The 25,227-nt window shown below is 37.0% G+C and overlaps 1 protein-coding gene across 5 annotated transcripts in view; it reads left to right on the top strand.

Annotated features, from left to right (window-relative positions):
• Positions 1-25,227, top strand: part of Ect2 (epithelial cell transforming 2) — a 57,844-nt gene that overhangs the window by 5,694 nt on the left and 26,923 nt on the right. For all 5 annotated transcript variants that reach the window (XM_060378154.1, XM_060378152.1, XM_021653716.2 and 2 more), the window contains 13 exons: positions 1,967-2,149; positions 4,472-4,561; positions 5,330-5,437; positions 8,229-8,302; positions 9,649-9,779; positions 10,202-10,317; positions 10,416-10,478; positions 11,957-12,179; positions 13,775-13,911; positions 19,039-19,158; positions 20,781-20,849; positions 22,806-22,916; positions 23,943-24,039. In XM_060378154.1, the coding sequence (XP_060234137.1) occupies positions 1,967-2,149; positions 4,472-4,561; positions 5,330-5,437; positions 8,229-8,302; positions 9,649-9,779; positions 10,202-10,317; positions 10,416-10,478; positions 11,957-12,179; positions 13,775-13,911; positions 19,039-19,158; positions 20,781-20,849; positions 22,806-22,916; positions 23,943-24,039 (1,522 nt within the window). The remainder of the gene's footprint in view (positions 1-1,966; positions 2,150-4,471; positions 4,562-5,329; positions 5,438-8,228; positions 8,303-9,648; positions 9,780-10,201; positions 10,318-10,415; positions 10,479-11,956; positions 12,180-13,774; positions 13,912-19,038; positions 19,159-20,780; positions 20,850-22,805; positions 22,917-23,942; positions 24,040-25,227) is intronic.

Raw genomic sequence — 25,227 nt, 5'->3', positions numbered from 1 at the left:
ATGTGGCATGCTTCACTTCCCTCGATTGAATTGCTTCGCTCTGGTGATTGGAATCAGGCATGACGTGTATTGTACACTCTGAATTAGAAATGTAGGAAGTAGTTTATTTTAGAATTCTAGAATTGGGTTGTTTCTGAAAGCCAAAACTATAGCATCTATTATAAGTTCAAATTTTAGAGACATTGTTATTTTAAGTAAAGGACAAAGATCTGTAATTTTCTTTATAGGTTTAAGTACTTTTCCTCATTAATTTTATGTTTAGTTTAAATTCTTGCTGTTTTTTTTCCCAAAATATAAATAAGCAGTGATTATTGATTACGTTGCCTCACTATTTTCAGTATATCTAATTCTCTAGTCCAGCTTCATAATAATCATTATTTATTATATTTTGGCAGATTGAACCCAGGATCTCACGCATGTTAAGCAGCCATTTCACTACCAAGCTAACAGCCTGGCCCTCAGTTACATTGGTTTGCTAGGCCTGTTCAAACAAAGTAACACAGATAGCTTACACAGCAGAACTTAGTTGTTTCAATTTGGGGAGCTAGTCTAAAATCGGTGCCAGCAGGTTTAGTGTCCCTGGAGGCCTCCCTTGGCCTGCACATGGCTTCCTTGCCACAGCTGACATGGCCTTGTTCATGTGTAGTACGTTGCTGCTGTTTATTACATATGTTCACATTTCTTTCTACTTCTCTGTCTCTCTTTTTTTTCCCCTTTGTATTTCGAGACAAGGTTTCTTTCTGTGGACAGCCTTGGCTGTCGTGGAACTCTCTCTGTAGACCATGCTGGCCTGGAACTCACAGAGGTCTGCCTGCCCCTGCCTCCCAATTGCTGGGTTTAAAGGTGTGCGCCACCACCACACAGGGGATGTTCAAATTTCTTAAGAGCACCCTAGTGAGATTGGATGAGGGCCACCTGGGACATCACGTTTAACTTTAGTTGCTTCTGTAATGTCCTTAGCCACATACAATTACATTGTGAGCTAAGGCATTCTTCATTTGGGTTAGCTTTCAACATAAGAATTTCAGGGACAAGTGGTTTGGCCCATCACTTTCAAATTAAAGCCCAAATAATGTATTGATCTATTCAGAGTTATTTTTTCTCTTCTTTTCACACAGGAATTAACATTCAGTATGTTGATTTTTTTTTTAATGAAGCATTATAAGATACTTGCCTTTGTATATTATACATCTGTCCTATGCAGCCAAATTGGCTCATGCTCTCTCTATACCATGTCTGTATTGAAATGAGGCTGTTAATTGGTATCCTTTTATCTTTTTAGGTGTTTTTTTATGATTTTGAAGACAGAATGTATATTAGCAATTTTCTTGGTCAGAAAAAAAAAACCGCTGGGGATTATATACTTAATGCAATGCATCAAAAATACGTATACTTGATTTATTTATTTATTTATTTTTATTTTTAAAGTGGGGCCTGGTGGTTGACGCTTCTAATCTTATCACTCAGCAGACTGAGGCCAGGAAGTTTGCTGAGGGCTTAAGGCTAGGCTGGGCAACATTGAAACCTTGCCTTTAAAAAAACAAAACTAAAAAGGCTGTGGCAATAGCTCATTGGATGAGTGTTTGCCTAGCATGTTTGGAGTTCAAGATTCATTCTCCGTTACTACCAAAACCAAAAACTATAACAACAGAAGGGACATTTTCTGGTGTCTTAGTACATCGAACTTAGCATGCCTTCTAGGTGGTTTATAGACCACAGAGCCATAGAGCCTACATTTATGTCTTCACAGTATCGATCTGAAAGTCTTAATGTGAATGGAGATAGATGACCTAAGTAGAGAAATGTGGTTTTTCACTATTATATGTTATGTCGAGAGTTGTGTCCTTTAACACTTAAATTTTCTACAAATCTTAAAGTTGTCAAAAAAGTACAGGAGTCATTGCTTATTTTATATGACCTATCAATTATTTTTATTTGTAATAACCATATGAAAAAAAAAATCTAGGAACTTAAAGTGCCCTGTGTAAAGATGGACTCAATGGAAGAATTTGGAAGTTTGGATTCCCCAGAATTTGAAAATATATTTGTAGTCACTGACTTCCAGAATTCTGTCTTCAATGACTTGTACAAGAATGACTGTAGAATTGTTGGACCACCAGTTATACTCAGCTGTGCACAAACGGGAGAGGTAAGAAACGTGCTTTTTTTTTTCCTCCAAAGATTTATTATGTATACAGTGTTCTGCCTATATTTATGCCTCCACCCCAGAAGAGGGCACCAGATCTCATTGTAGATGTTGTGAGCCACCATGTGGTTGCTGGGAATTGAACTCAAGACCTTTAGAGGAGCAGCGAGTGCTCTTAACCTCGGAGCCATCTCTTCAGGCCCCAAGATATATGCTTATCACGCACGACTTTTCAAGAGTAAATTTTTATTAACAAAATTTTTTTGAAACTTCATAATTAGAAAATCCTGTTACTTGTTGAGTGTATGTATCACTTAGAACAATTCATAGTTGCTGGGTGTGATGGCTCATGTCTAGAATTCTAGCATTTGGGGGTGAGTATAGGAGCATCAAGAGTCAAGTTCATTCTGGCTGCTTGGTGGGTTCTAGGCCAGTCTGGCTTCATGAGGTCTCTCCTGCAACAAAAAGATAATTAATAGGGGCTATTCTTAGGTATTTCTTTTTAATTTTTTAGCAGGAAACCCAAGGCTATTGGAAGTCACACAGTGAGGACTGTGTGTGCATGTAGAAGCACGCACATACGGCCTTACTGGTACACCCGTGGTGTCTTAGGGGAGACTTCCTGAGACTCACCTTCCAGACGTGTGTTCACACACACCTTTTCTCTTTCTACTGAAAACTGGGTCATAGCCGTTACCATAAGTCTGTAATTAGGGAAATTATTTTAGCTTTTTTCCCCCTAATTTTATTTATGTTTACTGTGTGTATGAGAAAGAGAGAGAGAGAGAGAGAGAGAGAGAGAGAGAGAAGACAACTAGGGGAACTTTTTTTTTGAGACAGGTTCTCAGTTCTCATGTAGGCAGGATTTGAACTTGGTGCACAGCCAAGCATGACTTGATCTTGACTGTTCCCACCTTCCTAGTACTGAGATTACAGGTGTTGATTTTAAACCACTCCCCTGTCCCTTGCTCTCTTTCATTCTTCTTTGAGACAAGCACTCACCATGTAGCTCTGGCTGTTCTGGAACTTACTATGTAGACCATGCTGGCCTTGGACTCATGGAGATCCTCCTGCCTCTGCCTCCTGGATGTTGGAATTAAATGTATAACCCACTACACTTGGCTTAAATCATAGTTCAGTATAAGAATTCTAATGTATTTACTTCCTATTTGGTTTGTTGGTTTTGATGTATTTTTTAGATTTATTTTATGTGTATGTGTAGTTGCATTTATGTATGTGCACCATATGCATGCCTGGTACCAGTGGAGGCCAGAAAAGGGCAGCTGATTCTCTACAACTGTAGTTTCAGGGGTTTGTGATGCCATGTGGATACATGTGCTTTATAAGAACAGCAAGTACTGTTATAACCTCTGAGACATCTCTTCAACCTACTTTTGCCTTTTTCCCCCTCTAGTTTGAAACAGGGTCTCACTCTGAGCCCTGGTTGACTCTAGGCCAGTGTGGTTTATATATGGTTTAATGTTGAGTCCGAGGCCAGCTAGGGATACACAGTGAGACAGTTTTCAGAAACCAAACAAAACAATATAGCAGTAACAACAATAAAAACTAAACCAAAGAAATTGAAGTGTTTTGTATAAAGATGGACTGATGTTTGAGCATGTATTTAAAGTATGATCTCCAGTCTATCTGTAGTATATAGGCTCAAATAATTCATGTTTTAAAGTTAAAATTTGGTTAAAGTGCATGCATCATATCACCTAATATTTATTTAAGATGCCTTTGAGTTTTGTTATTATTACATTTTATTTAGTGTGTATGCACACGTGTGCTGTTGTGTACTTGAGTTCAGAGGACAACTTGGTTAGTTTTACCTCTATCATGTAGGTCCTGGGGATCAGTTTGGTAAGCTTGACTTCTGGAGTGAGCCTTCTCACTAGCAGTGCTGCTTGAGGTTTTCCTAGCGATGGGAAGCTATTACAGTAGTGTCTGACTCTGGAGTCCAGTTATAAGGTATTAATTAACTATGGTTTGAGAATCATAAGATGTTTTTAAAATTTTGAGGCCAGGTCATTTTATTGATTCCTGAGTGTCCATGAACTTATGGTCTTCCTGTCTCAGCCTTCTGAATGCTGAGATTGCTAGCAAGTGTGTTTGACTAGACCTGGCTGGGAGATACTTAGTTGTGAAATTTACAGTCTGACTTTTGTTACTTCCCCCACCCCCCCATATCGGAAGAGTCAAGTAAACCTTGGGTATTGAAAAGTTAATTGGCAAGAAGAGAAATTGTTAACTCTAGGAAATGTTTTCTAAACTAAATGTTTTCTTAACTAAAAAGAAAGCTCATGTTTAAATTCTGTCCTGCAGCCCTTGCCATTTTCCTGTCGGCCGCTGTATTGCACGAGCATGCTGAACCTGGTGCTGTGCTTCACTGGATTCAGGAAGAAGGAGGAACTCGTAAGTGTGATGGCAGCTTAGCAGCCAAGACAGCTCCTAGTCACACTGATCCAAACTATTCAAACTGTTTTACTTTCTTGCTATTTATTAGTCTCATTGGCTAATTGAAGTTTTTTGTTAACACAAAATATTGTTATACAAGCCAAGTATAAAGTATTCTCACCACCATAAACAAGTCATAGAAACTCTTTTGGTTCACAATATTTTCTAAGTTGGAACTGGTAAATATTACTGTAATTTTGTATTTGGGGCTGGAGAGATGGCTCTGTGGTGAAGAGTACTTGTTGCTCATTAGAGGACAAAAGATTGCTTCCCAGCACCCCTGTCAGGTCGCTCACCACTGCCTATAATACCAGCTTTTGGGGAGTCTGACCCCTCCTCTGGCCTCTGGTACCTTCTTGTAGGTGTGCATACTCACAGACACATAAAGAAAGATAAACTCACATGAAAAATGAAGTCAAATGTATTTGTTTGTGGGTGTATGACCTTGGCTTTGATCCCCAATATTGTAAAAAAAAATAAGGCAGAGAAATGAAAATAATAAATCTGACCGTGTTTGAGCCATTTGTCTGTTCATACACTCTCTTATTTGTCTCTATTGTTTTGCCTGTAACGATAGCAAGTGACTCTTTGAAAAAGTTTTTTTTTTTTTTTACATATAATTTAGCATTTATAAAAACCTTGTGTAGTTTTGTAGTTATGCTAAACAAGTTATTAGTACAGATTTTGTTCACATTAAAATAAATTTTGTTCAATTTTTCTTTTGAGGTCAAATTGGTGACATTGGTTCATCACATGGGTGGAGTTATTCGAAAAGAATGTAATTCCAAAGTAACACATCTGGTGGCAAATTGTACACAAGGAGAAAAATTCAGGGTATGCAAACTTACTCTTGTTCTTTTTTTTAATATAGTACTCACTGCGCTAAAATGTTTTTTTTTTGTTTATATGTTATGAAATGGCCTCACACTATATAGTCCAGGATAGTCTACAAATGTACAAATTATTTGGCTAAGCTAGCTTTGAAGTCATGAATGCCCTCCTGTTTCTCCTGTTCAACTTCTTCATAGGCATGATCTACCTTGCCTGGCTTGGGTTATTAATGTCACTCTTGTTGATTCTACCATTTTTTAGGATCAGATTGAAGTTTGCCATTGGATTGTTGAGTGAAGGGTTTGTGATGTAGCTCAGTTATAAGAGTGCTTGCCTAGTACGAAGAAGGTCTCGTTCAGTCTGAGCACAAAAGTGAAGCAAAACACTCTTCACTACAAATTTAAAGCACAATTTAATTTAAATTTAAATTAAAACCTATGTTTTAATTCATTGTGGACCAGATTTTAAGAAGGCAGTGAAACTTAAGTTAGATGTTGAAATACGGTGTGATTGTGAGGTGAGGTTGGGGACAATTATTTCTGGTAAAGGCTATATGACCAGTAGGGACTGGCCAGTCAAGGATTGTGAGAATGTCTCACTGTTGTCTTTATGTAAACATAGCTCTTTTATAAAATTATCCTCTGTCTTTGCATGTGTAAATTATCTATCTATCTATCTATCTATCTATCTATCTATCTATCTATCTATCTATCTATCTTTTTTAAAAAAAGAATTGAAAAATCAGGAGAAAGTATTTTTCTGCCAAGAGAGGGTTGCTTTTTATTGGTTTGTTTTGATTGTGATAGGGTCTCTGATACATAACCCTTTCTGTCTTGAAATTCAATGGATAGGTAGGTCATGGTGGCCTGAAGCAGAGATTCCCCTGTTTCTGTCTCTCAAGTGCTGACATGTAGCCTTCTGCCCACCTGTGTATCTAGTCTCATTCATGATCTCTTGCCTCAGCATCCGTCTGCTGGGATTATGGGGCTGTGCTGCTGTGTCAGCAGAAAGTAACTTAGTGGGTATGAATCTGTTCAAAGTTGTAGTTGAGTGTTGCATTTGATTCATTTTGTGTGTCTGTGTTTGCATGTAGGTTAGTGCTTGTGTCTTGACCCATATGTGTTCAGAAGACAGCATGCAGGCATAGGTTTTCTCCACTTATGTGGGTCCTGAGAATTGTATGACGAGTTCTTAACCGCTGATTCATGTCACTGATCCTAGCTGAATTATCTTCGCAAGAGTTTATCATTCATTGCCACATTTTCAGTGTACTTATGTAGGAAATAGTAATTGGCTTGAATTTCCCTTAAATTTGTTTTCACTTCTGTGTATTTGTGTGTGTGTTGTATGTGCATGCATGTTGAACATGTGTAGACCAAAAGAAAACTTACAGAGCAATGGTTTTCAGCCTTCCTAATGCAGTGACCCTTAATACAGTTCCTCATCTTGTGGTGACCTCAACCATAAAATTATTTTGTTGTTACTTCATAACTGTAATTTTATTACTGTTATGAATTGTAATTTAGGTATCTGATATGCAGGATATCTGATACACAACCCCCAAAGTGGTCATAACCAGCAGGTTGAAAACCATTGGTCTATAGTATAATAATGTGAGTTAGCCATGATAGGTATACATACCTTATATGGTGGAAGCATATCATAGGTACATTTGAAAATTAAATTCACTTACCTAATTTATTCCTGTATACTAAGGAAGAAATATCATTCAATATTACTAGTAGACTTACAGTTTCCTATTGTAAAATATATCTAAAAGCTACTGTCTCAATCATTTTAAACTTGTAGTTCAGTGCCATTAGCTACATCTACATTACTATGCAATTGTTACAATCCAGCAATTAAATCTTCTTGAGGGTTTCTCTCCTCTTGCCTCAGAAAACACTTATTTTCTATCTTTGTAAATGTCAGTCTTCTAAGTAACTTGTTAAGAGAAATCTTAATTTTTGTCCTTAATTGTATTTTAAGTGTCAAACATTCTAGTAGCTCACACCTAGTAATGACAACTTACCCTCACCCCAAATATATGTATATAAACAGTGTCAAAATATTTATATAAGTTCACAAAATTTGGTTGGTAAAGGGCATTCATTTATATGTCAGCTTTATGGTATACAAAGGAAGCTTTTTACTTGTTCATTCAGTACTCTATAACTAGTAAGTAACACTATTGATAGAACTCGAGTAATATATGTTACCTTTGTTTCAAGACTGTAATATTGTAAAAAAGGAAACAAAGTAATATGAAAATACAGATTGCTTTTTTTATAATGCTGCATCATTCTACATTAAGTTAGACAACAGGATTATTCAAGATCACAGGTAGTGTCTTCATATTTGTCTTAATGATATCAAGATCGGGGTTAGAAGTTCTGGTACTAGCATAATGCCATGACCATCCTTCTGCCTGTACTCCCCCTCCCCCCTGGGTTGAGAACACCTGTTGTAGAAGTTTGGTTCTCTTCAGTTTCTAGATCTTCCCTAGAAATCTCATTCTAGGAGTTTAGTGACTTAATCACATGCTATCTTTTGTATTCCTATTTTGGCCAGTACTTCCAAGGTGTGAAACAGGAAAAGGGAGAAAAAATTTAATAAGGATGAATTTAAGAGTTCTCTCTATAGGAAACAGAATAAAAGAGTTTCGGTACTATGGAACTTATTTTAATGTTACCATAACTTTAACACTATAATGTATAATTTATACATACAAGCACTTGCTTGAATGCAGTTATTTAAGGTGAAAACTCATTGTAATTGATGTTAATATTCTTAGGTGGCTGTGAGCCTGGGTACTCCAATTATGAGGCCAGAATGGATTTATAAAGCATGGGAAAGAAGGAATGAACAGTAAGTGCTTAGGAACCTATAGTTTATTGTGTGAATTGGACATCTTATTCATTTATATAAGAAACAATTTGTGTGTGTGTGTTTATTTGTGTACTTGAATGCATGTTTTTATACCACATTATACAGTGCCTAAGGAAGCCAGAAGGTGGCATTAGAGCCTCTGGAACTGGAGTTAACATGTGGGTGTTGGGAATCAAACCTGTGGCCCCTGGAATAGCAGCCATCTCTCCAACCCAACATGTAATTAAAAAAACAAAAAAAAAACAAGTATTTTTAGCATTTGTTTAAAGACAAAACTATGTGCCAACAAAACCTAAATTTGTAGATAGTATAGAAAAATGATTTTAATCTTTGAATAGCTTAGGAAATAAAACATAGATTATGAAACTGTTAATTGAAAGATTTGGTACATGGGGTTTGACTTTGTAATTTTTAAAAATTAGAAAAACAAATCTTTGTGTGTGTATACCTGATAGTATGTGTGGGCATGCGTGCTGCAGCACATATTTGGAGGTCAAGAGATGATCGGAGTTGGTGTTCTCTGTTTACTATGGTAGGAGTTCTAGGGATGTGCCTTTGGTTGTTAGGTACTCACGGCAAGTGCCCTTAACAGCTGAGTGATCTCGCAGGACTGACTGTAAGATCATTTTGACTGCGAAGTCCAGATGCGCTGGTGGTGGAGGTATTTGCTATGACCAGCAGTTGATTCCCAGGGCTCCCATGAGGAGAGAATGGGCTTCTGGCCATTGTTCACTGACTTCCATGTGTGCAGTGTAGCAGCAGTGTGCACCATATGCACACAAACAAATAAATTTTGATTATCATTAACATTATAAAATTTATTAGATAATAGCTTAATGTTTTCAGGTATTTGAATTATGTTTTTTTTTAACTTTATGTTCAGATTCATAGGAATTGGTGCTTAAATTTTATTATCTTTTTTCCTAACTTTGCAGTTGTTCATTTTGTGCTCATGTAAAATTTCATGAAGTTGTAGAATGTCTATGTTGAAAAATTTCAAAAACACAGCCAGATTTGAATGATTTGAAGGTTTGTGATTATTTTGTCAGATGTAAGGAACCCTCGGGCATGTATATATGCTGATTTCAATTTCTACTAAGGAACATTCCAGACACCCTCCCTCTTAAAAAAAAAAAAAACGAAAAAAAAAACAACAAAAACCAGGCAAACAAAAGCAACTGTAGTTGTGAATACTTGAGGACTTTATGTAAAATATTTTCAGTAAGTACATTGTGCTAAGGCTTGAAAATTATGACACCTCGCAAACTGATGTGCCTAGCTGATGGAATTTAAGCTAGCTTTACAAGTATACATTTTGTTCTTAGGTGTTTCTGTGCCGCAGTTGATGATTTTAGAAATGAATTTAAAGTTCCTCCATTCCAAGATTGCATTTTAAGTTTTCTGGGATTTTCAGATGAAGAGAAACACAGTATGGAAGAAATGACTAAAATGCAAGGTAACATAACATGATGTAGTGTGGTTAACATTGTCCAGAAACAAGCATCTGAGCATACCTGTGAGACACTTTCTAGACTGCACTAATGTCAGTGGAAGACTCACTATCGATAGGAGTGGTCCATTCCTTGCATACAATGAAGGAAGTGAGCTGAACACTGCATTTATTTTTCTGTTTCCTGCAGTTTGATTAGCTACCTCCTGCTTTTGCTGCCAATGCTTACCTGCCATGAATGGACTACCCTTGAACTGAGCCAAATAAATCCTTTGAGCCCTTATCAGAAATGATTGATATCATATAAAAGTTTTCTACATTTAATTCCTCAGGCTTATTTAACCACTTCCGAATAAATAGCTGCTTTAGAGTTGGAGAATTGAAGAGCAGTTATTTGACTGATTTGTCTGTGTTCCTGTTTTCTTTAGGAGGTAGCTATTTACCAGTTGGGGATGAAAGGTGCACTCACCTTATTGTTGAAGAGAACACAGTGAAAGAACTTCCATTTGAACCTTCAAAGAAACTTTTTGTTGTCAAGCAAGAGGCAAGTAACTACAGAATGAAACTATTTAGCTTTACCAGTACTGTAGCGTCTGTGCTAAGGTAAATTGAAAATCTTAATTCAAATATTTTTCTCTCTAGTGGTTCTGGGGAAGCATTCAGATGGATGCTCGTGCTGGAGAAACTATGTATTTGTTTGAAAAGGTATGTTTTTGCTCTTGGTTCTGTGAATTTGTTGTGCAAATTTTGTATCCAGAGCATTTAGAAGCATGCATGCTATAATTTATATTTCTAGCTGTTTAGAAGAAATAATTGAATATATATTTATCTACATATATATTTGAATATAATTGAATATATATCTACATATGTATACACACAATTATATGTGTGTGTGTGTGTGTGTGTGTGTGTGTGTGTGTGTGTGTGTATTTTAGTTCCTTTAGACACGATTTCTCTGTATAGTCCTGGCTGTCCTGGAGCTTGCTCTGTAAAGCAGACTGGTCTTAAACTCAGAGATCTACCTCCCTCTGTCTCCTGAGTGGGATTAAAGGCCAATATCCAGCAAAAATCGTTATTCTTATTGTACATCAATTTAAGTGAAACTATGCAGTGCAATGAGTCTTTTACCATCCTGACTAGTTTTATGTCAGCTTCACACAGAGTCATTTGGGAAGAAGGAACCTCAATTGAGGAAAGATGTCTACCAGATTGGCTGTGGGCAAGCCTGTGTGTACATTGCCTATTGGTGTGGAAGGGCCCGCTTCACTGTTGGCTGTGCTGTCTTTGAGCTGGTGGTCCTGGGTGCTATAAGAAAGCAGGCTGAGCAGTCCATGAGGAGCAAGCATTTCTCTGTGGCCTCTGCTTCAGTCCCTGCCTCCAGGTTCCTGCACTCACTTTTCTGCCTAATGGATGGGCTGTAAGCTGTAAGATAAAATAAGAGCTTTCTGCACCTAGTTGCTTTTGGTTAGGGTGTTTTACCACAATAGTAACAACCCTAACTATGACATTTAATATAACAAGTTATTCTCTGCTGATTTTTGATGATACCGTCAACAGTAACACCCTGTCTTTAGAAACTTAGAGCCCTACTAGATCAAATGTGTGTTACAACTGAATATTGTGTTCTGGAGTCTCATTCTGAGAGACTGGAGGATTGGCTAGGACAAGTCAATATTGAACCAACATCCTAGGCTAACCAGGTAAAGACATTAGCTAGAGGTAAGGAAAGCTCGAGGCAACATTAAGGTAGACTCTTGTTCTTGATGTAGAATTCTTTAAAGCTTAAATTTGCTTTAGATGAAAGAACTCTTAAAACTCTTGTTTGAACTTGGAATATTTTTCAGGAAATGCTGGTGTATTCAGTTCCTTCCCTGCTATATTCCTGAGATATAAGGAAAAGAATTTGTGGCTCATCCTCTATCAGTTCATGCCTTAAAAAGAGTAGCTAGCAAAAATACAGTCTAAAGATGGTTATTCAGTGGAGAAGGTGCCCTGAGGAGTGGGAAAAGTATTACATTGCTATTTATAGAGATGTCTTGACCATTCTTTTTTATGGAACTTCTGAATTGCCTATAAGATTGTGAGAATTATGTACAAAATTCAGAGTTTTGTCCATGAGATGCATCTGTCATGAGTCAGAGCCATTGTAGTAAAATTAGGCTTTTGTGCTTTGATTTCAGGCTAATACTCCTGAGCTCAAGAAATCAGTGTCTCTGCTTTCTCTAAGTACCCCAAACAGCAACCGTAAAAGACGAAGATTGAAAGAAACACTGGCTCAGCTCTCCAGGGACACTGACCTCTCCCCTTTCCCTCCTCGTAAGCGGCCCTCAGCTGAGCATTCCCTCTCTATTGGATCACTCCTTGATATCTCCAACACACCTGAGTCTAGCATTCACTATGGAGGTAATTCACACCTTGCACAATTAATCTTTAAAATGTAATTAACTGGAATGACTAATACATTAAATCCCCACTACAGTGAATTTATAGGAAAGGCTTTTCTGTTAATTACCCTTGTTCTAATTGAGGAAACAAGACTCCTCGAAATCTGGGTGAAGTGACTCACCCCTGTAATTCCAGGACTGATCAGGTAGAGACCACAAGATGATTTTAAGACAGGCTGCCAATATGAGACTGCCTTAAAACAAAACAACAAAAACCCAGAAAAGAAAAAGAAATACCATAAAACAATTATTGTGCACAATAATGCTTTTGTTGAGTGATTGTTTGCTCAGGAGCTGCCCTGGGCTGTAGCTGGAAAATGACAGCAATTGCTACTCTCCCCCTCACCCCCCCCCCCCCCGCTCCCCCTGGAGATCCCAGAGAGAGGGTTTCTCTGTGTAGCCTTGGCTCTCCTGGAACTCACTCTGAAAACCAGGTTGGCCTCAAACTCGGCAGTCTGCCTGCCTGTGCTTACTGAGTGCTGGGATTAAAGGCATGCACCACCATCTGGCAAATGACAGCAATTTTAGAAGACTTTTTTTTGTTTGTTTGCTTTCTTGAGACAAAGTCTTATGTAGCTGGGGCTGGTCTTAAACTGTTGATCCTTCTCAAGTGCTAGGTTTATAGGCATGCACTACCACACATGTCTTAATTTTAACAATAAACAGAATTATAAAAAATGCTATGGAGAAAATGAGGTAGAATGAATAGGTAGAATTTGGAGGAGGGTGCTGTCACTTTGTATTGAACTGACAGTAATACTCCTATAATTAACCCAGTTTTGATCACCAGTATTTCTTTGGTCTGAGAATATGTAGCATTTTCTAGATTTAAGATACAAAAGGTAAAAGCTTTTGACTCCATAGTGTTCTCTACTAACTGTCCCACATGCCAGGGAGTACCTTTCCACTACATTACCAGCCTGTGTCTTGAGACAGGAAGGAGAATAACTGTAGTTCAGGGTGTCCTTGAAGTCATGCTTTCCTTCAGCATCCTGAATGACGAGATTGTAGACATGCTTCACTATAGCTAGTTTGGATACATTTCTTAACCACGTAATAGTCATAACAAACTGTTAAACCATGAGTAACATGAACCACTGCCCTATTTTAGATTTCTCTAATCAGGTCTTAATCATGACCCGATTACTAGGCCCCGTCCCCAACAACAACAACAACAACAACAAACTTGTATTTTAGTTTAGAATCTAATCTAGGATACACATTATTTCCATCATTTAGTTTCTTATCATTTAAGGAACTTCCCTTTAATTTAATGACCTGGGCAAATTTGAAGAGAGTAAGCCATTTATTAGTAAAATGTTTGTCGGTTTAATTGGTATTGAGATTGGCCCTAGAACTTTATATGCCACGTGAGCTTCTACCATTTAGCTATATTCTCAGCTCAGAATCAGCAATCTTTTTGATCATTGCATTTTTCTGTCCTTATTCCATGAGGAAATTTTACTTTAACAGAAATCCCTATGGTGGTGCTATATTTTTAAGTCTGTATAATGTTCAGGTCTGCCTACCAATTGAACCTTTCTTCCTTTTCAGAAACACCTAAGTCTTGTACTAAGTCTTCTAGAAGTTCTACTCCAGTTCCTCCAAAGCAGTCAGCTAGGTGGCAAGTGGCAAAAGAACTCTATCAGACTGAGAGTAATTATGTAAATATACTGGCAACAATTATTCAAGTGAGTATGAGTTTGGTTGTAAAATGATTCCTACTGTCTAAAGGCTGTTTTCCTCTCCTGTAAAAGTAAATTTTATTCTCCTGAATTAAAAGTTGTCTTTGAGGCTTATTGCTCCTGTCTGCTAACCTAGGCCCAGTCCTGGAAATTTCTTGCTTCTGTACAATCTATTATAGGCTGAGAACTACATTTGGGTTTTTACAGCTTTCACATTGTTCAGACACTGATTTACATTTAGAAGCAATAAAATTTTCTGAAATTTGTGTTCCAGGGAATTTGCACTACTTAATGCTGCATATTCGTGAAAAAAGATAGTCTGAACAATAGCTGAGAAGCTACACAATACTAATGGCAGTATTCGTGTGATCCATTAATTGGGCAGTAGTTAGACAGAAATGTTTAATGCTTTGCTTACCTGTACCTAAGTGTTCTTTGAGCTGGGCATAAAGATGTAGACTTGTAAAGTCAGTAATGTCAGTGTGCGTCAGGTTGAGACAGAAAGTTGAGACCAATAGTGTGTATGAAAACTGTCTCAACTGATTCTCTAACCAAGGACCATGCATGGATATAACCTAGAACCCCTCTGCTCAGACGTAGCCCATGGCAGCTCAGTATCCAAGTGGGCTCCCTAGTAAGGGGAATAGGGACTGTCTCTGATATGAACTCAGTGGCTAGCTCTTTGACTTCAACACCCCCTGTGGGAGGAGCAACCTAGCTAGGCTACAGAGGAGGACATTGCAGCCAGTCCTGGTGAGACCTGATAAGCCAGGGTCAGATGGAAGAGGAGGAGGACCTCCCTTATCTATGGACTTAGAGAGGGGCAGGGAGGAGATGAGGGAGGGAGGCTGGGGTTGGGAGGACATGAGGGAGAGGGCTACACCTGGGATGCAAAGTAAATAAACTGTAATTAATATAAAAAATCACTAATATATGATTATTAGTGTTCATTGCCAACTTGACACAATCAAGAGTCGCTTAGGAAGGTAGTCTCAATAAAAATGTGTGCCTTAAAAAAAGAAAACTGTCTCAAAAAACAGCCCAAGTACCAGAACAAAAAACTTGTGTAGTACTTCTGATGGAAAAGACAGCAGTACTTTAAATGAATCCCAGTGGCATTAGAATTACAGTGCAAAAGAAGTTTCAGGTTTGGTAAGATGGTAACAGAACATTATTGCCATATGTAAAGTAGTTTTAGACAGGGAATGAGATCATTTGACTTATTGTGGAAGTCTTCTATCTTAGAACAATAACAAAATAAGCTTTAGTTTTTAACTGATTTTTTTCCCCCTTTGAAAATAATATCAGAAGATACTGTAGCCCAGGCTGGACTCAAATTTGTTGTGTGCTTTGACCTTCTGGTCCTCTTGTTTCCACCCCTACAGTGCTGGAACTATAGGTGTGCTCTACCTTGCCAGGTTTGTGTTGTGCTGGGGGTGGAACATAGGGCTTCCTCCATGCACTGCGTATTAGGCAAACACTGCTAAATGAATTGTATCTCTAGTCTTAGTGTTTTGTTTTTTTTTTTTTTTTTTTGAGACATGATTTTATGCACAGAAACACAAAAATAGAACAAGTACAGTATAGAACAAGTAAGGAACAGCAGGAAGGCCTGGGGAACATGCTCAGATTAAAGTGTTTGCTGGGCAGGTGTGAGGCCTGAAGGTTGGATCTCCTTCTAACTGCTGCCTGGCTGAGCTCTGTAATTGTAGCCTCAGAAGTTGGTGTGGATCCCAGGGCAATTTGACTTAAGATTAGTCAAGTTAGGCTGGCTCTGGGCTTGACTGAGAGAGCCTGCTTCAAGGTGGAAGCACCATGGAGGATGATTCTCAGCCTCAGTGTTAGGCTTCCATGTCTCCAGGGAAAGTATGTATGCAACATACATGGTTTTAGTCTCTACATCATTAATACAACTAACCCAAAACTTAAGCTACACAACAGTTTATACTTTCTAAAACATAGGCACAGGCAAAGCTGCCTTTCCCACCCCTGGTTTTTATAAGTAGCTGAGCATGGTAGTAGATAACTGAAACCCCAATACTTGGAAGACTAAGGTAGGAGGAAAAAAACACAAATTGTAGACCAATGTGGACTATGTAGCAAGAGCCTATCTTCAAAAGACAGAAGCAAATTCTGGGTATTTGTTTGATTTGGGTGGATAAATTAAAATTGATTTTTTTTTTTTTTTAAATTGGTTCCAAAAGAAGAAACACAAGTCCTAAAACCTATCTTAAAGAGAAAGCTCTTGGGCTGGGGTTAGTTCACTGGTAGAGCTGTAGTCTTAACACACGCAACGCTGCATTCACTCATTAACACCATGGTTTGGGGCCGTGGGAGAAAAGGACAAGAAAGCACTATCATAAATACAGGTCACAGCACTTTAAATAAACCTTTGCTGAGTTTATGCTGAGAAAAGTGCCATGAAACTTTGCTCGATGTAATATTTTCACATGTTTATTTAAAAAGAGTTTCAGTTAACTGGGCATGGTGACTCCTGCAAGTAAGCCAGTTCCCTGGAGGCTAAGGCAGTAGGATGGCTATGAGTGGAAGTGTAGAAATACGGAGGGCAGAGACAACTCTGAAGAGCTGGATATCTGACAGTCATGTGAATTCTGAAGATGGAGGTTGTCAGGCTTGGTGGCAAGCATCTTTACCTGCTCAGCTATCCCGACAGTCCTTTTTTACTTTCATTCACCCCCTTCTGCCTTTTTGTGCTATTGCCATATATGTTAATAACCAAACAACCTTTATTATTATTACTTGACTAGTAGCTTTAAATATTTAGTTGTTCTTGAAGGGTATATACAGTTATATGAGTTTATGTGGAAACTTCTGTGGCTACAGCTTGGAGTCAGAACTGTTTTGTCTTCTCGCATCTCCCTGGAATCATCTAACTAGAAAGTGTCTATAGCTTCTTTCCCCCTTTTCCTTGTATTTCCCCTCCTCTCCCTTCCCCTTTCCTTTTTTTCTGACAGTTTTACTCTAGGCTGTCTGAGCTCCAACATTTGGTTCTTTAGCTCATCTTTGCCCTTGCTAAAACATGTACTATGCAGAGATTGTCAAATTTTTACATTGTGTTATTTCCTTCCTGAGTTTTGAGAGTTCTTTGTATGTAATTTTGAGTTTTAGTCCTTTGTCATGTGTGTTATTTTCAGTATTTTTAATTGTTTATAACTAAGAAAAATTCTAAATATCTTAGGAAAAAAATTTATTTTTTATTAAAGGCCTATTTTTTGTTTTTATTCTCATTTATGTTTTTAAGGTCATGCCTACAAATTTTACCTAATTCTAAATCATGAATATTTTCTTCTATAAATTCATGAACTTAGATTTTTCTTTCAGGCCTATGCTCTATTTTGAGTTAGTTTTTGCAAATGGGGTTTTTATTGGGGCTGATATTCATTTACGGCTATCACAGATGGTGTTTGGAAGACCATTCTTTGAGTGGTTAATAATCACTTAGCTGTGTTTGCTTATTTGTTGTTGGATTATTTTTCCTTTTTTCTTTATGCTTTTGTCAGAGTGTAAAAGAACGGCATGGGTTACTTGCCATGCCGTTCTCAAACTATATGGTGGAGGATGACCTTGAGCTCTCGCTCTTTCTGCTGCTTTCCTTCATGTTAGGATTGTTAGTGTGGTTTTAAATTTATATAAATTGCATTAGTTTTCATTTATTGGATTTTAGTTATATTGTACACACCATCTTGAATATTGTTGTTTTCTATTATGAAATAACTTTGCTTCTTCACATATTTCTAGTATCAGATTTTCTCTTATCTACAGAAAGTCCTGGAATATTGATTGACTTTGTCTTGAAACACCTAGCTCAACAAGCAAGTCTGGCTGTGTTGAGTCTTTCAGTGTATGATTGTGTGGCTTCATTTGTTTAGGTCTTTATTTCATCTGTCAGCTCTCTGGTTTTGAACTTGTGCATCTTATACTCAAGTGTTGAAATTTTCTTTTCTTTTTTTTTTTGTATTAGATGCTGCTGCTTTTTACATAAATATTTTAACTTTTGAGAGATAGGGTCTTACTATGTAGCCCAGGCTATCCTGGAACTTGCTATGCAAACCAAGTTGGCCTTAATATCACAGAATCCACCTACAGCCTCCCAAGTACTGGGATTAAAGTTGTGAGCTGTCATGCTCAGCATAAATTCTGTTTTACATTTCTTTCTGGGTCATATGAATAAAATGTACATGCATCTTGTGTCTATTTGTGTGTTGCCCTTTAATCCTGTGACCTTGCTGGACATAGTCATTATATGAGGTTTTTTTTCCTTTTCTTTTTTCTTTTCTTTTTTTTTTTTTTTAATACTCAGTACAGCAGGACCAGTTCAATAGCTAAAAACAGTTGCCTTAAAAAACCTTAGAGTTTGATCCCAGCATCCCAAGGTGGAAGAGAAAACTGACTTCTGAAAGTTGTCCTCGACTTCCACATGTGCCCTTGGCATGTGTGTGCCCATGCTTTCTCCCCATCTCCCCTAGATGTACAGTGATGGTAATAATAATAATAATAGTAACAATAGTAACTGCACAGAGTCCAGGTCTTCTCATATGAGATTGAGACATCTAATTTCTTTGCTCCTGGATTTCTATGAAACCATTTCTAAAATATTTAATAAACTATTATGTATCTAGAAATCTTACTGTTTTCTTTCTTATGAATTGAGTCAAAAAGTAAGAATTACTCTTTCACTAGTTCTAAGAATTTGTTTGGTTCCCTTATAAAAAAGAAAAAAGATTTATTTTTATTTTATGTGTATGGGTGTTTTGCCACAGTGCCTGTGAAACCAGAAGAGGGCATCGGATTCCCTGGGACTGCAGTTATGGAAGGTTGTAAACCACTTTGTGGGAGTTGGGAACTGAACCAGTGTTCCCTGGAAGAGCAGCCAGTATACCTTACAGTGTCCCCCCCCCACATATACACAACACACATCATGTGTGTTCATGTGCACAAAGTATATCAGTATAAGCATGAAGATAAAATGTTATGAGAAAAGATTGTTAAATTTAGGAAAAATACTTTCCTTGACTTTTCTGATGTTGACATTACTGTTTTATCATAACTCCTTATATTTTAGCCTTTTTTCCCCCCCTCATAGTTTGCTTAAACCTGATTTCCCCCATTTAGTTGTTTCAGGTACCCTTAGAAGAAGAAGGGCAGCGTGGTGGGCCTATTCTTGCACCTGAAGAGATCAAGACTATTTTTGGGAGCATCCCAGATATCTTTGATGTACATATGAAGATAAAGGTAAATTGTGCTTAAAGGACAATAGCATTATTTTTTGGGTTATTCTAACATTTGAGGTATTTCAATCCAGCCACATAAATCAATTTTGTGTGTAAAACTTAATGTCTCACTGTGTAGCTGGTTTTGTGCTCATGGTGGTCCTCCTGGCTCAGGTGGTATGCTTAAGATACTACTCGAGGTTTAAATATGGTAAATGCCTTGAATAAAAGGAATTTCTAATACATTGTATATGTATGACTATTTTGCCTGCATGTTTGTATGCCCACCATGTGTGTGCTTTGTACCCACAGAGGTTAGAAGTTGGCATTCATTGGATTCCCTGGCATGGAGTTATGTATAGATATCCGTGCTGGAAATTGCACCTGGATTATCTAAAAGAGCGAATATCCTCTTGACCCCTGAGCCATCTCTCCAGCCCATTCAAACTTTCATGATCATTTTATGCTTTAGGATGACTATGAGGAATTTTATGGACCAGGGATTAGCAAAATTATGGTTTATAGGCTGTATCCACCCCTGTTTCACTAAAGAGTCTTACAGTAGAGCCTGTTCATTTTCATACTTTTTCTTACATTATATTTTGATCATATTCTTTCCCCTACTCTTCCTCTCAGTTTTACCTAATTTTGTGTTCCTTGTCTCTTAAAAAAAAAACCAATAAAACCCAGCAAGACAAGATATACAAAAGCAAAAAAAAAAAAAAAGCCCATATAAAAGAGAAAAATGTGGAGACCATTTTGTGTTGACCAACTGCTTCTGGGTATGGAGCGGCCCTGGAGTGTGGTTGATAAATCCAGTGACACTGCATTGCAGGAAACTAATTTTCTGTTTCCCAGAAGTTATCAGCTCCAAATAACGTCTTGGTTACGGGTAGGGATTATTTCCCCTTTTCAGTGATCAGATGTTGTCTAGCTTGAACATGTGCAGTCATATGCAACATACTACAGACTGCTGCCGTAGTCTCTGTGAGTTTATGTGTTCCATTGTATTGTATCTGGAAGATGCTGCTTGCTTGGATTCATCTACCACCTCTGGCTCTTACAGTATTTCTGCCTACTCTTCCACATACATCTCTGAACTCTGAGGAGAGGTTTAATAAAGGCATCCCATTTAGGACTCAGTGTTCCATTCTCTTCACTATTCATTTGCATATTTTGTATGGTTGCTTCTATTCTGCAGAATTGAGTACTAGTAACAGAAGACATATGGCCTTGGAATATTTACCATCTGTCCCTTTTAGTACAATTTGCTTGACCCTGCTACAGGTTATAATTTTTAATGATGTGTTAAATTATTTGCTACAGCAGCAGTTTTAAAAATAGCCTTTTCATAATTAATAAGGCCAATCAATTTTATAGTTAGTAAAACAAAGCATTGATCTTTCAATCATAATGGGGAATTAGGATTGGCCTGCCTGACAGTGCTATTTATATTTTCTTAATTAATTCAAAGGTTATTTTCCTTGTAGACAAAATCTAATTCTTTGTTGAGACAAAAAGCTTGCACATAACATTAACATACTGAATAAAGTGATTTTTTTTTTTCTAGCAAAAGATCCCGTAAATGTTATTAGATGTGTAAGGAGCTGTCGAGTTTAAATGTTTCTATTTGTTCTATTTCAGGATGATCTTGAAGACCTTATTGTTAACTGGGACGAGAGTAAAAGCATTGGTGACATCTTTCTTAAATATGTAAGTGTTTGTTTCGCAGTTTCAAGGACTTTTAAAAGAGTTCAGATTTAAGTACTATCTCATTAAGGTCTGACAGGGAAGGAACTGAAAATACCATTTAAATATTTCACATGGTTATCAGATACACTAGACTTGTTCTTGACTTTTGAAACATGCTTTCAATATGCCCAGCTGAACATAAGAGTATCATTGGAAGACAGTTGTATGGTGACTTTTATACAAAATTATTTGCTATCCCCGAATGGTTATATATTTAAGATTTAAAAATTTTGCATATATATTTATATATATATATACACATTATATATGTATCCATACACATGCATATATATACATACGTGTGTGTGTGTGTGTGTATTTTTTTTTTTTTTGATATCTCTGCTTGTCTGCTTTTGTTGAGTTTGCCTTCCCAATTAGGATTAAAACCACAAAGAACCACATATGAGAGGATGTAGCTCAGGCAGGTGCTTGCTTAGTGTTCATCACACATATAAGTGGGTGAGAAAGAAAGAAACTAACCATTTAAGGCTAAAGGTCAGGATAGTTCGGTATTAAGAGTGTTTGCTTACAGTGTGCAGCCTAGATGCAATCTCTAGCACTTTTAAAAATTTCTTCAACAAACAAACAAAAAGACAAGCCAGAGTATAGTTGCATAGATCTTTCCTTCCTGCACTTAGGAAAGAAAATTGTGAGTCTGGGGCCCTCCTGGACTATATAAGGATATCTCTGTCCCAACAAACAGACAAAAACCGTGTAGCTTAAATTTAGGAAGTAATTAATTTTGTACTAGGCATGTGGTTTATATCTGTAATCCCAGCACTTGGAAGCTGAGCAGGAGGATTGCTATGAGTTTGAGGCTAGCCTGAATCCAAGGTGAGACCCTGTCTTAAAACAAAAAAACAGAAAATATTTTCATCTTCTTGAGGTCCTGTGAGTGTGAACAGGTCTTGTTTGAATCTCTTAGGCTGGATTCTGCATTTGCATGCCTGATGTTCTTTCTACAACAGAATGCTTTTGTCTTCTGAGACCGCCTTCTCTTTTTATAGATGTTTCTTCAGCTTGTTTGAGGATTCTAAACACAGAAGTCATTAATGTATTTATTTGATGACTCTTAATATGTTTAATTAGCCAAGACATTTTTTTGTTTTTAAATATTTTACTTTTTGATTTTAGTGGACTGTATATATGTATGTGGGTATGTTCACCTGTGTGCAGGCAGGTTCTTACAGAGCTAGAGGCTGCATTAGATTTCCTGGAACTGGAGTTACAGGGAATTATGAATAGGCTCTGCCCCATGTGAGTACTGGGGACTAAACTTGGGGCTGCTGCAAGAGCAGTAAAATCTCTTAATAGCTATGCTAGCTTCTTAGACCATATTTTTTCTTTAAGTTCTTTAAGCATGTCTTGGCTAATATGATTGATATTTTAATAGTGTTTTAGATTCTCCAACATACAGTAACTTGCATTTTTAGTCTTGCTTAGACCAGCTTTAATTTAATATATTCTGAAACTAGAAAGTTTTCAAATGTTGAAGTTTTAGAGATAAATGTCATCGCGCTTGAGACTCAAAAATTTGTCCCCTGTGTGTGTGTGTGTATTTGTGTATTTTTTTTTTTTTGAAGGATAGGCTGTGTGTACCAGTTAATGCAGTTTGACTAGCAGTGAAAAAAAATTTTTTTTGAGATGAACTCTCATTATAACGTTGAGAATGTCCTGGAGCTTGGCTGACCGGTCTAGTACTGCCAGTCCTGTTGACTTCCAGGTGCCGAGGTGTGGGCTATGTATGTAGCACCAATTTATTTGTAGAACAAATTTCTGTATTTAACAGAAATTGTGATCAACTTTAAAGTGTTTTCTTTTGCCTTTAAATCCAACTGTGATTATAGATTGTGTCCCACAGAGTCATTGTCCAAGGGTAGCATTCATAATAAATTGTTTTTCCTTTTTTGATTCTAGTCAAAAGATTTGGTAAAAACCTACCCTCCATTTGTAAACTTCTTTGAAATGAGCAAGGAAACAATTATTAAATGTGAAAAACAGAAGCCCAGATTTCATGCTTTTCTCAAGGTAATATAAATTTCTTTCATACAAAAATCTGAGAATCATTTCTGAAAGAATTCATTAAAATAATTTTTAAAAGAGTGAATCATAACAGTAAAATTCTACTCATGTAAGAACACCTTAATACTGGTTTTAATTTTAGTTGTACCTTTTGAGTGTCTGTGCTATTTAGACTTAGATGATTTGGCATTTTACACAGCATAGGCCAAGAGGCAGTTGAGTGAATGGGAATGTTGTATGTTGTTTGATTTGTTTTGGCTTTTTTTGTATCAGTGGCCATTGAACCTAGGACCTTGCATATGGTAGACCATATGTAGTTATTTTAAAAAGAAATGTTATTCATGTTTCATTGTTGAAACACCTAATGATGCTTCATTGATACTGTGTTTTGCCTTTAATGATTTTTTTTTCTATGCCAGTGCTTTTCTTTAACTAATGTTGATACGTTAAAACATTTTTTTTTTTTTTTTTCAGGAATGATAGTCTTTTTAGAAAGGCCATCTGTATACAATTGTGTAGAGGATCTATGTTCTTTGTAACATGTTAACCTTTACTGACCAGGAAAGAATTTTAGGCCTTGGGAAATTATTGAGGCATGGTAATCCACCTAAGAGCTACTATCCTATATATTCTCCATGAATTGTTTATTTGTTTGTTTTTTGAGATAGGATTTCTCTGCGAAGTCCTAACTGTCCTCGAACTCACAAAGATCCACCTGCCTCTGCCTCGAGAGTGCTGGGATTAAAGGTGTGAGCCATCACCGCCTAGCCTCGACATGAATTCTTAATTCATTTATTAATTTATTTGTGTGTGTACTTTTGTGTATGTGTTCATGCCAGTGCCTATGCATGATGTGCAGGTGAGAAATTCTTTTCTTTGATCTTGTCGATTCTGGGCATTGGCAGCAAGTGCCTACAGTCACCTGCTGGCTCTTTTCTGTTAATTCTTGACAAAGGTGTTTGTGATAGAATATTTTGAAGTTTTACACAGAAATTAAAATATATTTGTGTGTAATAAAATACTTCCTTGTAGATAAATCAAGCTAAACCAGAGTGTGGACGCCAGAGCCTTGTGGAACTTCTCATTCGGCCAGTACAGCGGCTACCCAGTGTTGCTTTACTTTTAAATGGTACTTGTTTTGCCTCTTTTGTTTTGTTTCTTTGTGTGTTTGGTTTTTTTTTTTTTTTTTTTCTTGTTGTTGTTTGCTTATTTTTTTATTTTAGATACTATTATGGAAAAGTTTTTTTTTCTTCTTCTTTGAGAAGGTGAGTCTTCTGTAGGCCAGCTGATCTTGATCTGATGCCCTGAGGATGTTCAGTCTCTTGAGTGTAATGATTACTATCTTGTTTATAAAGTTCCGTCCCACAGCTTCATCCTGTCTACCAACAGCCCCACCTTTAATCTGCAGCACTTTCTTGAAGAGTTGATATCTTTATTTTCAAAGTTTATTAGATCTTAGCATTAAAGTTTTTTATATAGATATCAATTTTATGATAATCTTAAAAAACAGTCTCTAAAGCTACAAATACTCAGTTTTGCCTCTAATTCTTTGTTGTAACAGTGGTCTCGTTCTGCATAGAAGTTCTTTATATTTCCTGGTGTCACTATTTCTAAATCTATTGAAGTAATGAAATTCCCATAGAAACGTCACAGGAGGAGGGCTTATATATCTCAAGTTCCTAGTTCTCTGAATTTTAGTTAAGTTTCTTTTTTCTTTTTTCTTTTTTTTTTTTGTTTTGTATTTGAGTTTTGTATTGAACCTTTTTTAAAATCTCAGATTGGAGGTGGGGATGTTGTTCAGTTTGGCAGAGTGCACAATCTTTAAGTTTGGTTCTGAAGGACTTGAAAAACCAGGCCTGGTGCTGCACTCCTCTGTAGTGGCAGCACTGGGAAGCGGGAGCAGAGGGTCGGAGTTCCAGTGACCTCCAGAGAAAGTTTGAGGCCAGACAAGGATACACAAGAGCCTGTCTCACATCAGCCAACCTCAGGCTTAGTGCGCCCCTGCAACCTGCTTCTGTTTGTGTTAGTGCTTAAAACTGCAAGTATCAGTAGGATTTTCTGCCCCATCTTTTATGATTAAATTTTACTTCTGGCTAAAAAGCATATGTTCATTATTTATACTTAATTGACTAAAACAATATTTTTTAGGGTAATGTTAGCTTTTGGTTTTAATTTTAAAAAGCAAAGTGTGAATGGTTGTTTTTTTTTTTTTAATAAAATGTTTTGGTTAGTATAAATTACAGAGCTGACAAAAAGGGGGATTTTTTTTTTCTCTTACAGATTACTTTTGTCAAAATTACTGCTTTATGAATGGTTT

The sequence above is a fragment of the Meriones unguiculatus genome, chromosome 2, assembly GCF_030254825.1.
Source record: "Meriones unguiculatus strain TT.TT164.6M chromosome 2, Bangor_MerUng_6.1, whole genome shotgun sequence".
In the NCBI taxonomy this organism is placed as follows: Eukaryota; Metazoa; Chordata; class Mammalia; order Rodentia; family Muridae; genus Meriones; species Meriones unguiculatus.
This window is presented reverse-complemented; position numbering and strand designations above follow the sequence as displayed.